The 15,714-nt window shown below is 39.7% G+C and overlaps 1 protein-coding gene across 1 annotated transcript; it reads left to right on the top strand.

Moving 5' to 3' along the window:
• Positions 1 to 9,845: 9,845 nt before the first annotated feature.
• Positions 9,846 to 14,144, top strand: LOC138869605 (uncharacterized). Its single transcript, XM_070147235.1, has 7 exons — positions 9,846 to 9,964; positions 10,198 to 10,488; positions 10,900 to 11,090; positions 11,282 to 11,838; positions 11,980 to 12,305; positions 13,169 to 13,621; positions 13,850 to 14,144. Exons 1-7 carry the CDS (start codon positions 9,846 to 9,848, stop codon positions 14,142 to 14,144), a joined length of 2,232 nt encoding a protein of 743 aa, XP_070003336.1.
• Positions 14,145 to 15,714: the final 1,570 nt, after the last annotated feature.

The raw sequence follows: 15,714 nt of genomic DNA, 5'->3' as shown, positions 1-15,714 counted from the left end.
TTGAGCACCTCCAGCAGGGTTCCATGATGGTCACTTAGTATGAGACCAGGTTCATTGATCTAGCTCGCCATGTTCATGTCATACTCCCCACAAAGAGAGAGAGAGAGGGTGAGGAGGTTTATTGATGGTCTTATTCAGCCGATTCGTATTCAGATGGCCAAGGAGGCCGGGAGTGAGATCACATTTCAGGAGGCGGCCAATGTAGCTTGCCGAGTCGAGATGGTTCTGTCATTGGGAGGTGGTCATGGGTCGGATAAGAGGCCCCGTTACTCAGGCAGATTTAGTGGTACCTCGTCTGGAGGTAGAGAGTCGTATGGCAAAGGCCATCCTCCCAGGCCCTTCCAGTCAGCTCTCTAGGTTTCCAATAGTACTTCAGGTGGTCATGGTTCTCACACGCACTATTCTGATCAGCAGCCTTATAGTGCACCACTAGCTCCTATCGGTGCACCGCCGCTTTAGAGTTTCCGAGGTGGTCATTCAGGTTGACAAGGTCAGTAGCCGAGAGCTTGTTACACTTGTGGTGAACCAGGTCACATTGCTAGAATTTTCCCTCGAGCACCGGATAGCTCTCAGCATCAAAGTTCTCGTGCCATGGTATCGGTACCAGGTGTTCCACAGCCCGCCCAGCCAGCTAGAGGTGGGGTAGAGGTGCTAGAGGTGGAGGTAGAGGTCATAGAGGTGGAGCTCAGACCGCTAGAGATGGAGGCCAGCCAGCAGCAGGCCGTCCCAGAGATATGGTTCAAGGTGGTGGGGCCCAGCCCCGATGCTATGCTCTTCCAGCCAGGCCAGAGGTTGATTCTTCAGATGCAGTCATTACAGGTACTATTTTGGTTTGTGATAGAGAGGCTTCAGTGCTATTTGATCCAGGGTCTACGTATTCGTATGTGTCCTCTTATTTTGCACCGTACTTGGTTCTGCCTAGTGATCCACTGAGTATTCCTGTTTATGTGTCTACACCGGTGGGTGATTCTATTGTGGTCGATCGAGTTCATCGTTCCTTTATTGTGGTGATTGGGGGTCTTGAGACCCGTGTTGATTTGTTGCTTTTAGATATGGTCGACTTCGATGTTATATTTGGGTCATTGTTGATAGGCTGACCAAGTTAGTGCATTTTATTCCTGTGGCAGTCTCATATTCATCTGAGAGGTTAGCTGAGATTTATATCCGGGAGATTGTTCGCCTTCATGGTGTGCCGGTATCTATCATTTCGGATCGAGGCACGCAGTTTACCTCGCATTTCTGGAGAGCAGTTCAGCGAGAGTTAGGCACCCAGGTGCAGTTGAGTACAACATTTCATCCTCAGATAGACAGATAGTCCGAGCGGACTATTCAGATATTGGAGGACATGCTCCGAGCTTGTGTTATTGACTTTGGAGGTTTATGGGATCAGTTCTTGCCTTTAGCATAGTTTGCCTACAATAACAGCTACCAGTCAAGTATCCAGATGGCTCCTTATGAGGCTTTATATGGTAGGCGGTGTCGATCTCCAGTTGGATGGTTTGAGCCGGGAGAGGATCGGTTGTTGGGTACAGATTTGGTTTAGGAGGCCTTAGACAAGGTCAGGATCATTCAGGATAGGCTTCGTACAGCTCAGTCCAGGCAAAAGAGCTATGCAGCTCGTAAGGTTCGAGATGTGGTTTTCATGGTTGGTGAGCGGGTATTACTCTGAGTGTCGCCTATGAAGGGCGTGATGAGATTTGGGAAGAAGGGCAAGCTTAGCCCTAGGTTCATTGGTCCATTTGAGATTCTTGATCGAGTGAGAGATGTGGCTTATAGACTTGCATTGCCGCTGAGTTTATCAGCCGTGCACCCAGTGTTTCATGTGTCCATGCTTCGGAAGTATCACGGCGATCCATCCCACGTGTTAGATTTCAGCACTATCCAGTTGGACAAGGACTTGTCTTATGAGGAGGAACCGGTGGCTATTCTAGACCGGTAAGTCCGTCAGTTAAGATCCAAGAGTTTCCCCTCTGTTCGTGTTCAGTGGAGAGGTCAGCCTCCTGAGGCTTCGACCTGGGAGTCTGAGTTCGACATGCGAAGCCGTTATCCTCATCTATTCCCCGACTCAGGTACTTCCTTTTTCTGTCTGTTCAAGGACGAAAGGTTGTTTTAGAGGAGGAGAATGTGACGACCCAAAGGGTCATCACTAGTTTTCTTATCCATTTCGAGCTTCCGAGGCCTTGAAAACTTCATTTACAGCCGCCTTGATTTGCATGCGCAGTCCGGGCGCGTAGCCGAAAGCTCAAATATGAAATTCTGTGAAAATTTGCTAAGTTTTGATATTAAAATGAATAAATTTGACTTTGGTCAACATTTTGGGTAAACGGACCCGGACCCGTGATTTGACGGTCCCGGGAGGTCCGTAGGAAAATATGGGACTTGGGAGTATGCTTGGAATCGAATTCCGAGGTCCCAGGCCCGAGAAATGAATTTTTGAGTAAAGTTATTTTCTGAAAATATTTAAGGAAAATGGAAATGAAATTTGATTAGAAAGTGATGGTATCGGGCCCGTATTTTGGTTCTGGTGCCCGGTACAGGTCTTATGTATGGTTTAAGCACTTTCTGTAAAGTTTTGGTTGAAAACTGACGTCGTTTGACGTATTTCGGACTCAAAATGGAAAATTTGATGTTTTATGAAATTTGAAAGAATTCTTGGATTTTAAAGTTTAATTCATGGTATATCACGTTATTTTGGCAATTTGATCGCATGGTTAAGTTTGTAGGATGTTGTTGAGTTAGTGTATGTGTTTGGTTAGGAGCCCCGAGGGCTCGGGAGTGTTTCGGAGGTGTCTCGGAGTGATTTCAGACTTAGGAAAATTGCAGAAATAGTACCCGTGAACAATACCCATGAATAGTACCCCGTGAACAGTAAAAACACGTGAACAGTAACCCCGAAACATTCTGGGCAGAATGTAACTTCTGAAAATTTGAGCTCGGGGAGAGGCGATTTTCGGGATATTTTTAGAGAAAACAACAGGGTAAGTGTTCTTAACTTAATTTTGGTTAGATTACCCGAAACTATTACTAGTTTTAGCATTTAATTGGTGATTTTAGTTGGGAAAATCTTGAAAACCCTCTTGGTTTAATTTGAAGATTTAAGGGTCGAGTTGATGTCGGATTTTGCTAAAATTGGTATGATTGGACTCGTGGTTGGATGAGGTTTCATATTCCGTAATTTTTGTCGGGTTCCGAGACGTGGGCCCCACGGACGAATTTTTAGTGCAATTTCGGATTTTAAATGGAAAATGTAGAATTTCATATGGAATTAATTCCTATAATTTTTATTGACTTAATCGAATTGTTTATGACTAGATTTGAGAATTTCGGGAACGAATTCGTGAGGCAAAGGTTTGTTGGAATTTTGAATTGGTTGCAAAGCGAGGTAAGTGTTTGGTTTAACCTTAGCTTGAGGGAATAGGAGCTGAGTCTTAATTGCTAATTGCTATTTGTCGAGTACGACGTATATGCATGGTGACGAGTATCTATACGTTGGTGTCTAGCATGACCGTAAGTCCTTATATCGCGAATGTTCGAATTTTGTTATATCTTCCATGATTAAATGATGACTTCTATATGTTGTGAAGTGTATGTGAAAGAAATGGTGATATTTAATATTTGAGTAGCGTTGGCTCAAGTTATAAAATGAATTACTAAGTAAGTAATGAAAGAATTATTGAATTATTCCCTTGCCGAGATAATTGTGGAATTGTTGATATATTCCTTGCCGGGAATTTTATTGTTAATTGTTGTGCCCTTATTGGAATCCCGATTATTATCCAGTTTACTTCCTTGCCCCTTATCTGCGATTGTTATTTGGGTGAGGAAGAGTGATAAAGCACGAAGGGTGATGCCGTTTATTGTTTGATATGGTGAGGAAAGAGTGTATAGCACGAAGGGTGATGCCGTGTACAGTTTTATTTTATATATTGCTTGGGTGAGGAAGAGAGTAAAAGCACGAAGGATGATGTCATGCAAATTGTTGATTCCTTTTGATACTTGTTGATATTATGACTTTGTTGTCTCCTTCTTTTATTGAATATTTCTAGTTGAAACTGTTACCTTCCTACAACATGTTTCCCTTCCCACATTGATTGGTTGCTTCCAGTACTTCCTTTGTTGTCTATATATATATATATATATATATATATATATATATATATATACACACACTTGAACTGCACAGGTTTATTTGATTGTTTGGTCCTAGCCTCGTCACTACTTTGCCGGATTTAGGCTAGGCATTTACCAGCACATGGGGTCGGTTGTGCTGATACTACACTATGTGCTCTTTTGCACAAATACAGGTTTCGGACAGCAGCAGCAGTAGCGCGGGTGTGAGCAGTTAGACTAGTGAGACACCGAGGTAGTCTTGCAGGCGTCTGCATGCCCGGTGTCTCCTCTATCTATTATTTTAGTCTGTTATCTCATGGTATTCGAGACAAACAGTTTATTATTTTCTTTCAGACGATTGTATTCAGTATTCTTAGAATTTCGTGAGTAATGTGACACCAGTTCTTGGGTAGAGATTTATGTTGGATTCCGCATTTACATTCAGTCACTTTAAATTAAGTTTTCCACATATTTATTTAATTCAGTCATTTTCTTATGCTATTACTAATATTTGATGAAAGAAATAATTTATAGAAGATAAAAGTAGTTAAGAGTTGGCTTGCCTAGCTCTCATTAGTAGGCGTCATCACGACTCCCGAGGGTGGGAAATCCGGGTCGTGACAATTTAAAAACCAATTTTGTCATAAAAGCTTCAATTTCAATTGGAACACTTAAAATCTTTTACTTAGCAGTTTTTCAATAGAGGCTTATTTTAAAAGAAGAGTGAAATTAGTGAAATTATCATAAATGGGCCCCTCAGGCAAGGTATCACTCAAAATATGGCCTCTCAGGCAGCCTCTCCGTCACTCGTGACTCAGCTCTTGTCACTCAGTACTCACTCTCAGAACTCATGCCCAATAATATCTCATAATAGTAATAATCATAGTAACCGCTACGGCGTGCAGCCCAATCCATAGTTTATAGTCGACTATGCTCACTGGGGGTGTACAGACTCCGGAAGGGCTCTTACAGCCCAAGCATCATATCGCTGTGGCGCGCAGCCCGATCCGATATATATATCGTTGCGGCATACAGCTCCATCCATATAAGTTTTGCTGCGGCGTGAAGCCCGATCCATTATATATTCATATAATATATTGTTGCGGCGTGTAGCTCGATCCGTAATAGTTATAATCTTCATCATTAGGTCTTCAACCTCTTTCAGTCATTAACCTCACAGCCACTCGGGCATAACAGTAGAATTCAGGGGAAGCTCAGTCCAAACAGTCCTCACATTAACCAGTTTTAAACAATAACAGGTAGAACATGACTGAAGATATGCTTTCAACAAATAGAGTGAGGAGAAACAGTAAAAATGCCCCTAAGGGTCTCAACAGGTCGGTACAAGGCCCCAAACATGGCACACAACACATAATACAGTGTAAAATGTCTAAAATACGAAATATTATAAGATTTCAAATCAAATACGCGGCTTAATAGTCACTACGGGACGGACCAAGTCACAATCCCTATTGGTGCACACTCACACGCTTGTCACCTAGCATGTATGTCACTTCATTTATCAAATCAATTCGAATACCGGGGTTTTGTACCCTCAGTTCCAGATTTACAATGGTTACTTACCTCAAACCGGGTGAATTACTACTGCACAACGCCTTTGCCTCTCGCCTCGGCCTCAACTCACGCCGAATCTACCCAAAATCAGAATCATAACATTAGAATATGCTAAAGGATCGAAGCCCAAGCGAAAATAATCAAATTATACCAAAAATTCTGAAATTGGCCAAACCCGACCCCCAGGCCCAGGTCTTGAAACTCGATAAAAATCACATCAACGGAATCCTCATCCTCCCACGAGTTCATTCATACCAAAAACACTGAAATCGGAGTCCAAATGACCCCTCAAATTCCCAATTCAAGGTCTCTTAATCTCAAGCCCTAATCCCCAATTTTTAGCCCTTAATTCCATTAATTACAGCTCTAATCCGTAAAATAATACCATAGAAATGAGTTTTAGGTCCCAAATCTTTACCTCAATGAAATCCACTTGAAGTCCTTCTTCAAATCGCCCAAAAGGTCCATAAACCGACTTAGCAATGGTGGAATAGCTCAAAAATCGCGAAGGAAACAGTTTATACCTTCTGGCCCAGGGATTTCGCATCTGCGGCCAAATTCCCGCTTTTGAAGTACCGCATTTGCGGTCAACGAACCGCTTCTGCGGTTTTCACTTAAAAGTCCAAAATCGCTCCTGCGACCAAATAACCGCACCTGCGACATCGCAGGTGCGCTCAACACACAACATCTGCGGCTCCTTCCCTTCACATCCTTGACGGCTTCTGCGGTCCTTTCCTCGCATCTGCGGCATTGCACCTTCGGTCCCCAATCCGCAGGTGCGGAAACAACAGAAGCAGAAAATTCTACAGCTTTACCAAAAATTTCAACTCTCCGACAACCATCCGAAAATACCTTGAGGCCCTCGGGACCTCAACCAAAAGCACACACACATCATATACCACCACTCAAATTTGTACCAATTTTCAGAACACCTTAAAGAACATCGAATCAACCAAAACACATCGGATTCAAGCCTAAGTTTCCAAAAATCTTCTGAATTACGCTTTTGATGAAAAAGTCTACCAAACCACGTCCGAATGACCTGAAATTTTGCACACACGTCCCAAATGACCCAACGGAACTACTACAACTCCCGAAATTCCATTCCAACCCCTATATCAAAATCACACCTATCAACCGGAAAACGCCAATATTCCAATTTCGCCAATTCAAACCTAAATCTACTCCGGACCTCCAAAACACATTCCGATCACACTCCTAAGTCCTAAATCAACTCCCGAAGCTATCCGAGCCATCGGAACTCACATCCGAGCCCTTTAACACATAAGTCAACATCCTGTTAACATTTCCAACTTAAGCTTACTCAGAAGAGACTAAGTGTCTCAAACCTTACCAAAACCTCTCCGAATCCAAGCCAACCACCCCGAAAAATAAAATACAACTGAACAAAGCAATAAGAAGCAGAAATGGGGAAAACAGAGTGGTGACTCATGAGACGACTGGCCGGGCTCGTCACAATATGTGAATTTATAGCTGATGTGCAACAGATGTAAGCCCTCATATAGATAAGTACAAATATATTGGATAAGTACAGCAAATTCAAATTCTACTAATTATCCTAACAATATTACATCTCAAAAAGGAAAAAGAATAAACTTTAAACGAAAATATTTAAAATTATTAAACAAGTTTCAAACCTCTTATTACGGCTTGTTTTTGGGCCTCCAACACCATTGAGCCGCCTCTGATAGGGAGGACAACATTTAATTTTATTTTTGCCTTAAAGCTATATATATAACTCCTTATTATTATTATTTTCGCATCAAAAACAATAAATCTTTCATCATGATATACATGTTCCAAGAGCAATTGTTTAAATTATTAATTAGTTGCAGAGAAATGTATCAAGTTACTTTTTCATCGAAGATATACTTAGTTTTTAATTAAGTTGATGTGATCTACCACATCCCTTTTCACTAATTGCAGGTGTGCGTATATAACGTTATTCTATGCATCTCATCAATATGTTATTCTACGCAAATGAGCCAAAAAAATTGCTTACCTGTATAAACTATGCACTAATGCTAAAAAAAATGACAAAGACTATCTTAATATTTCTACTGCAGAAACAGTTGCCTCAATTTTTATTCAAACAAAAAAAATTCTTCTAGGAAAAATAATAGTAAGTTGTGCTCCATATTTCATACATAGGATATTATATTCCTTTATCTTGGTTTGCGGCTCTTCAAAGTATCTTAAGAAGGCATGTAAAAAATGAAGAAAGTGCAGATGTACTTGGAACGACAACTATTATTGCTATGCCTTTATGCAAAGTAATTGGCTCATGATATTGATATCATCTAATTATAAATTGATTGGAGGAATTTGTACGAATTGCTCGAGGTGAAGCATTTGGTATTTCGGCACGAGTACTGTGAGTAGTAATTTTATCACAATTTATATTTTCATAACTTGCATGATTTACACATAATTTTTAATATGAATATGTTACCGATATTTTGAGTTGTATATATTAGTGATCAGACTCCAAGGAATTGGCTCATGATATCGATATCATGTAATTATAGATTGATTAGAGAAATTTGTACGAATTACTCGAGGTGAAGCATTTGGTATTTCGGCACGAGTACTGTGAGTAGTAATCTTACAGCAATTTGTATTTTCATAACTTGCATAATTTACACATAATTTTTAATATGAATATGTTACCGATTATTTTGAGTTGCATGGGGGACAAGTCTTTTACTCGATATGATATCGAAATAATTATTTGACATGATTATCGTTGTTTTAAATATTCTTGCTTTCACTAGATATGTTTTACTGTTACTTGAATTTACTGTTATCGAAATGAAATTACATGATTTGATAAGAACCGAAATGCCCTTTATTTTTTTAAAATATTTTCCTATGAGTATATACGGATACAAAGACAAGTATAAATGGGAGTAGACTTTGATGGATCCCGTAGCTAACGGCGAGTTCCTTAGACCTGGTGCACCTTGTATTTACTAATTACAGAGTAAAGTTATAGCCCTCGCTAGTGGGAAGGTAGAACTAGCATACCATTACCAATTTTCCTCGAGTAGGGACTACCGTTATATTTGACTTCTTGCGAAGAAGTCCACAGTTATACCGATTACATGATCCGTTCATTTAAACCTCCCAAATATTAATATTGATATTATATAGTAGTTAGCGAGCTTATTACTGAATTGTTAAATGTATTATATTACAAGAAAAGCATGATGAGACTAAAATTATCTATTGTTTCTGAAAGGGCATTTTTATGTTATTTTCTATTTGATCTACTAGCATGTTTTCTGACTTGTCCCCAATAAAAACGGTTGTGGTTAAGTGTTATTACTCACTGAGCTAGTGACTCATTTCCCGCTAATTTTTTTATAGAGACAGCAGTTGACGCAGGCGAGGATTTCGTTAATAAGAGCGCATAGGTTGATAGTTCTCGGTGAGTCTCGCACTTGTTCGCGTGGGCGGAGATTTTATTTATTTTTATGGTCTTTCTTTGAACTCTTAGAGTCGCTCCATAGTCAATATTTTAGTGTCATGAGTATTATTTTGTTATTATAGTTTTATGTTGAGTATCATTGTTTAGTATCAATTTGAAGATAAAGTAGTATTTCTAGTTGCTAGTGGGTGGACTATTAAAGGTAGATATTTGTTTTGGTTAATTGATAAAGTAATTTTCATTTGAATTTGCTATTAGGATGTTTGGTTGCTGATTTGAGATAGGGAAAATTTTGGGATAGTCCAAAAACAGGAGAAACTCTGTCCGATTTTCTGTAAAATACCGATGAGGCTTACTTGGGGGCACTTGCTCCTAAGTGCTGGTCATGATCATAAATTGGGTCGTGATAAAGTTGGTATCAGAGCCAGGTTTTAAGTCCCGAGTCATGGAGCAATGTTTAGTAGAGTCTTGTTCATGGGTATGTAGGCGCCCATACTTATGATCTTAAGGATACTGAACATTTAGGAATGTTTTCCCTTCTTTCATTCTTTGAGTGCGTTGAGAAAACTTGAGATTGACTTTGGAATATTTCTTTCGCAGATGGCTAGGACACACACACCCTCATCTGCTGGACGTGGTGCTGGACGTGGTACTACCCGGGGTGGAGGTCAAGTTGGGGTTCATCAAACTAGAAGACAGAGTTGGGAACATGGGTCAACCCCAAGCTGTGATGTCAAATCAAGTGCAAGGGCAGAGAGTTTCGGATGCTCCACCACCAGTGCCAACTATTGCACCTATTGTTGCCTTACCTGCAGATGCAGTGGCAAGGTTATTGAATATATTATAGGCATTGGTGCCTACTCAGGGAGGAAGTTCAGCTCCTCAGGCTACTTTACAGACACAAGCACCTGCACAGACTCAGACTTTTAGGAATAAGGAAGTATCACTACAAGAGTTCCTGAAATTGATATCACCAAAATTCACTGGTCCGATAATTCAGCAGATCCTCAAAGTTTCTTGGATGGGACACTCAAGGCATTACGTGCTCTTGGATGTTCTAGTGAGAGAGCCCTGGAGCTCGCATCATACAAACTAGAGGATATGGCCAACACATTGTATGAAACCGTATTGCTAGGAAGGCCAGCAGGAGTAGCACCACTGACATGGGACGAGTTCACTAAGTTGTTCAAGAATCATTTTCTTCCAAACAGCCTGATGCAAAAATATGCTAGAGACTTTGAGAGATTGGTTCAGACTCCAGATATGGATGTGTCAACATATAACACTAAGTTTTGTAAGCTGGCTATATATGCTCCTTACTTAGTACCTACCGAAGAAGCTCGAGATCAGAGGTTTGTTGATGGATTGGTTGGATGTCTATACACTGCAGTAGACCCATAGATGAACACTTTATCCTACTCTGATGTAGTCGACCTTGCTAGAAAGATTGAAAATAAGGGATGTGATGAGCATGCAGCTAGTGATTTACGTGAGAAGGCCAAGACATGAGGGGCTTTCAGTGGCGGTTTTAGTGAAAATAAAAGAGCAAGAAATCAGGGACAACAACAACAACAGGGTTCTCAGACATGGACACACATGTCTTCACAGTCCACATACATACCACATTATAGACAGGGTACTAAGGGACCGTCAACATCTAGACATCGTAATTTTGGGCAGATATATGCCACTACTCCAGTCTGCCAGACCTGTGGTAGATCACATTTGCGTCAATGTCGTGTTCTATTTGGAGTGTGCTTTAGATGTGGCCAGTTGGGACATCACTTGAGGGATTGCCCTCAGCCTCCGAGAAATTTCAACCAGGCTTCTATTCAGTCAGCTGCACCGACTCAAACTACTCGTAATACTTCAGGTGCTATAGGTACAGGAAATAGAGGTCGAGGTGCTGGAGACTATGCTATTGTGAATCAAGGACAAGGGAATGCTGGTAGAGGTCAGGCGAGAGTTCTTGCATTTACTAGATAGGATGCTCAAGCCTCGAATGATGTGGTTAGAGTATTCTTTCTGTATGTTCATTTGATGCACTTGCATTGATTGATCCGGAATCTACTCACTCTTATGTGTCCTCGTACTTTGCTTTGAGGTTTAGTAGACTGCCTGAGCTATTGAATGATCCTTTTCTAGTTGCTAATCCTATTGGAGAGTCTCTATTAGTTGAGTATGTGTATCGTACTTGTCAGATTCAAGTTGAGGGTAGAGATACTCTAGCTGACCTTATTGTACTTGATATGATTGACTTTGACATGCTGGTGGGAATGGATTGGTTATCTTCTTACTATGCTATAGTCGATTGTCATGCAAATATAGTAAAGTTTGAGATACCAAATGAACCAAGTTTTATTCGAAGTGGGAATCAGGTTCCAGAGACTTGCAAAATTGTATCTTTTATGAAGGCTCAACGAATTCTAAAGAAAGGTTGCTTGGATCACTTAGCTATTGTAAATAACACAAGAAAGGAAACAGTTAGTATAGAAAAATTACCAATAATGAGAGAATTTTTTGATGTATTTCCTGAGGATTTACCAGGATTGCCTCCAGTACGAGAAATAGACTTTGGTATTGATTTGCTACCTGACACACAACCCATATTGATACCCCCATACCGAATGGCACCAACAGAGTTGAGGGAACTAAAGCAACAGTTACATGATTTGTTAGATAAGGGTTTTATTAGACCTAGTGTATCACCATAGAGTGCACCAATACTATTCGTAAAGAAGAAAAACGAATCCCTGAGAATGTGCATTGACTATAGGTAGTTGAACAAGATAACAATACACAATAAATATCCCTTGCCTGGTATAGATGACATGTTTGATTAGTTCCAAGGAGCTGCCCACTTTTCAAAGATTGACCTCCGTTCTGGCTATCATCAACTTAGAATCAAAGATGAAGATATTTCTAAGACTACTTTCAGAACTCGATACGGGCACTATGAGTTCCTTGTGATGCCGTTGGGACTGACTAATGTTCCAGCATCATCCATGAATTTAATGAATAGGGTGTTCAAGTCGTTTCTGGATAGATTTGTAATAGTATTTATTGATGATATCTTGATATATTCTCGTAGCCAAGGAGAACACGAGGATCATCTCAGGACTGTATTGCAGATATTGCGAGAACATCGGCTTTATGCTAAGTCCTCGAAGTGTGAATTTTAGCTAGACTCGGTATCATTTCTGGGGTATGTTGTTTCCAAAGATGGAATTATGGTAGACCCTAAGAAGACAGAAGCTGTGCAAAAATCGCCTAGGCCTACTTCTCCTATAGAGATTCGCAGCTTTTTAGGCTTAGCAGGCTATTACAGGCATTTTGTGCAGGATTTCTCCAGAATAGCAGCGCCACTGACTAAGCTAACACAAAAAAATGCAAAGTTTCAGTAGATGGAGGAATGTGACCAGAGCTTTCAAAAACTTAAAACATGTTTGACAACTGCAACAATATTAGCCTTACCATCAGGTTCCGGAGGATTTACAGTATTCTGTGGTGCTTCGAGGGTGGGATTAGGATGTGTTCTCATGCAAAATGGTTGCGTTATTGCTTATGCTTCGAGACAATTGAAAAATCACAAGAAAAACTATCCTACGCATGATTTGGAGATGGTTGTAGTGGTATTTGCTCTAAAAATTTGGAGACATTATCTATACGGCGAAACTTGTAAGATTTATATGGACCATAAAAGTTTGAAGCATATCTTTCAGCAGAGATATTTGAATCTTCGGCAGCGTTGTTGGATGGAACTACTCAAAGACTCTGATGTTCTATTTTGTATCATCCTGGAAAAGTCAATGTAGTGGCTGATGCATTGAGCAGAAAATCTATGGGGAGTTTGGCGCATATAGCTCCTGCAAAGAGACTTTTGGCCAAATATATTCAGAGACTAGAATATACGGGTACCAAATTTTGTGTCGGAAATTCAAAGGCATTGTTGGCTTATGCTTAGGCTAAGTCTTCATTAGTTGAGCGCATTAAGGCTATCCAATATGAGGATGAATGATTATGCAAATACAGAGATGAGGCCGTATCTGGTAAAAGCAAGGATATGCTTGTTAAAAGTGATGGTGTTCTTGGAATGGGTGACAATTTATGTGTAGCAGACGTAGATGGGTTGAGACATGCTATTCTTGAAGAAGCCCACAACTCTATATATACCATACATCCTGGATCCACAAACATGTACCATGACTTGAAGCAATTTTATTGGTGGGAAGGTATGAAGAAAGATGTTGCTAACTTTGTTTCTAGTTATTTGACTTGTCAGCAGGTCAAGGCTATGCATCAACGACCCGCAAGACTGTTACAACAAATTGAGATTCCAGAGTGGAAATGGGACAGAATTACTATGGATTTTATCATCGGTCTACCACGAACTCTTAGATGTTATGATTCGGTGTGGGTAATTATAGATCGATTGACAAAATCAACACACTTTTTGCCGGTGAAGACTACATATGGTGGAGTGAGGTATGCATAGATATTTATGAATGAAATTGTCCGATTTCACGGAGTTCCAGTATCCATCATCTCTGATAGAGGATCACAGTTTACTTCACGCTTTTGGAAATCTTTTCAAGAAGTATTGGGTACACGAGTAGATCTTAGTACTGCATTTCATCCATAGACAGACGGGCAGTCTGAACGTACTATTCAGATCTTGGAGGATATGTTGAGAGCTTGCATTCTTGAGTTTAGAGGTAGTTGGGACACTTATCTACCGTTAGCTGAATTTGCTTATAACAATAGCTTCCAGTCCAGTATTCAAATGGCACCGTACGAAACATTGTATGGTATAAGATGTCATTCTCCTATCGGATGGTTTGAAGCTGGTGATACTAACTTATTGGGACCCAACCTAGTACAAGAAGTTATGGACAATGTCCAGTTGATCAGACAGAGATTGCTTGCAGCTCAAAGTAGAAAAAAGTCTTATGCTGATAAGAGAAGAAGGGATTTAGTATTCACAATTGGGGACAAAGTGTTCATATGAGTCTCCCCTATGAAAGGTGTGATGTGGTTTGGGAAAAGAGGTAAGTTGAGCCCCAGGTTTATAGGACCGTATGAAATACTAGACCGAGTGGGAGCTGTGGCTTATCGTTTGGAACTTCCTCCTGAGTTATCTTTTATTCACCTAGTGTTACATGTCTCAATGCTAAGAAAATGTATATCATACTCATCTCAAGTGCTTAAAGCACCGACTATACCGCTCGATGAGAAGTTATCCTACAAGGAGGAACCGATGGCTATTATTGATAGGAAAGTAAGAAAACTATGGTCAAAAGAAATATTATTTGTGAAAGTCTTATGGAGAAATTATACAATTGAAGAAGCTACTTGGGAAACAGAAGATACTATGTGAGTTAAGTATCCCCATTTGTTTCAGCTTACAGGTACGTACTTGAGTTAAATTCGGAGACCGAATTTTATAAGGTGGGGGGGATGTAATACCCCATAAATTTCAAACAAGGACATATTGGTCATTTAACAAACCAAAAAAACAAAAAAAAATTTGAATAACTAAAACGAGAGGGCCGAATCAGCCCATGAGAATTAACCTAGCAGAGGTAAGAGTTCTGCAAACATAAGGAGTCAAAAAGAAATTTCGGAGAGGAATGCTTCGCACTAAGCAGTAGAACGCGAAAGAGGAAAAAAATTGTTAACTAAGAGAAGAGATGGACGCATAGGATCTGATAGTATTTTCCATAGTTTGAGGCCAACTTTGGGAATTTCTTGGTTCAAGTAATTCGCCGTCCACATTAAATTTCTTTCCGTGGAGAAGAACAAGGTAATTTGATATTCTACTTACCTTAGATAATTTGTTTCAAATTCTCTTCCTTATTACTCAATATATAATCTATCCTTTATTGGTTGGTTAGTTAATTATAGGTAGACATAAGAAAAGGGAATAGAATGGCTTATGGAATTTCTATCGACAAGGTACTTGTAGCTGAGTTCTTGTATTCATGAATTCCAGAGAAGAAATTATCAAATTTTGCACCAAAGGATATTCTTTTTTTTTTTCAAATAAGAAAGTCAAACCTTCTGCCTTAGAGGTGGTAGTATCATCAATATAAGGACAAAAATAGAAATAGGTTATCACCCTTTTAATTCATGCACTATTACATTAAGTAATTTTTAAATATATATTAGTGATCAGACTCCAAGGAATTGACTCATGATATCGATATCATGTAATTATAGATTGATTGGAGGAATTTGTACGAATTGCTCGAGGTGAAGCATTTGGTATTTCGGCACGAGTACTGTAAGTAGTAATCTTACCGCAATTTGTATATTCATAACTTGTATGATTTACACATGATTTTTAATATTAATATGTTACCGATTATTTTGAGTTGTATGTGGGACAAGTCTTTTACTCGACAAGATACCGAAATAGTTATTTGACATGATTACCGTTGTTTTAAATATTCTTACTGTCACTAGATATGTTTTACCGTTACTTGAATTTACTGTTATCGAAATGAAATTACATGATTTGATAATAACCGAAATTCCCTTTATTGTTTTAAAATATTTTTCTATGAGTATATACGGAT

Source organism: Nicotiana sylvestris, chromosome 5 (assembly GCF_000393655.2).
Source record: "Nicotiana sylvestris chromosome 5, ASM39365v2, whole genome shotgun sequence".
NCBI classification, from domain to species: domain Eukaryota; kingdom Viridiplantae; phylum Streptophyta; class Magnoliopsida; order Solanales; family Solanaceae; genus Nicotiana; species Nicotiana sylvestris.
This window is presented reverse-complemented; position numbering and strand designations above follow the sequence as displayed.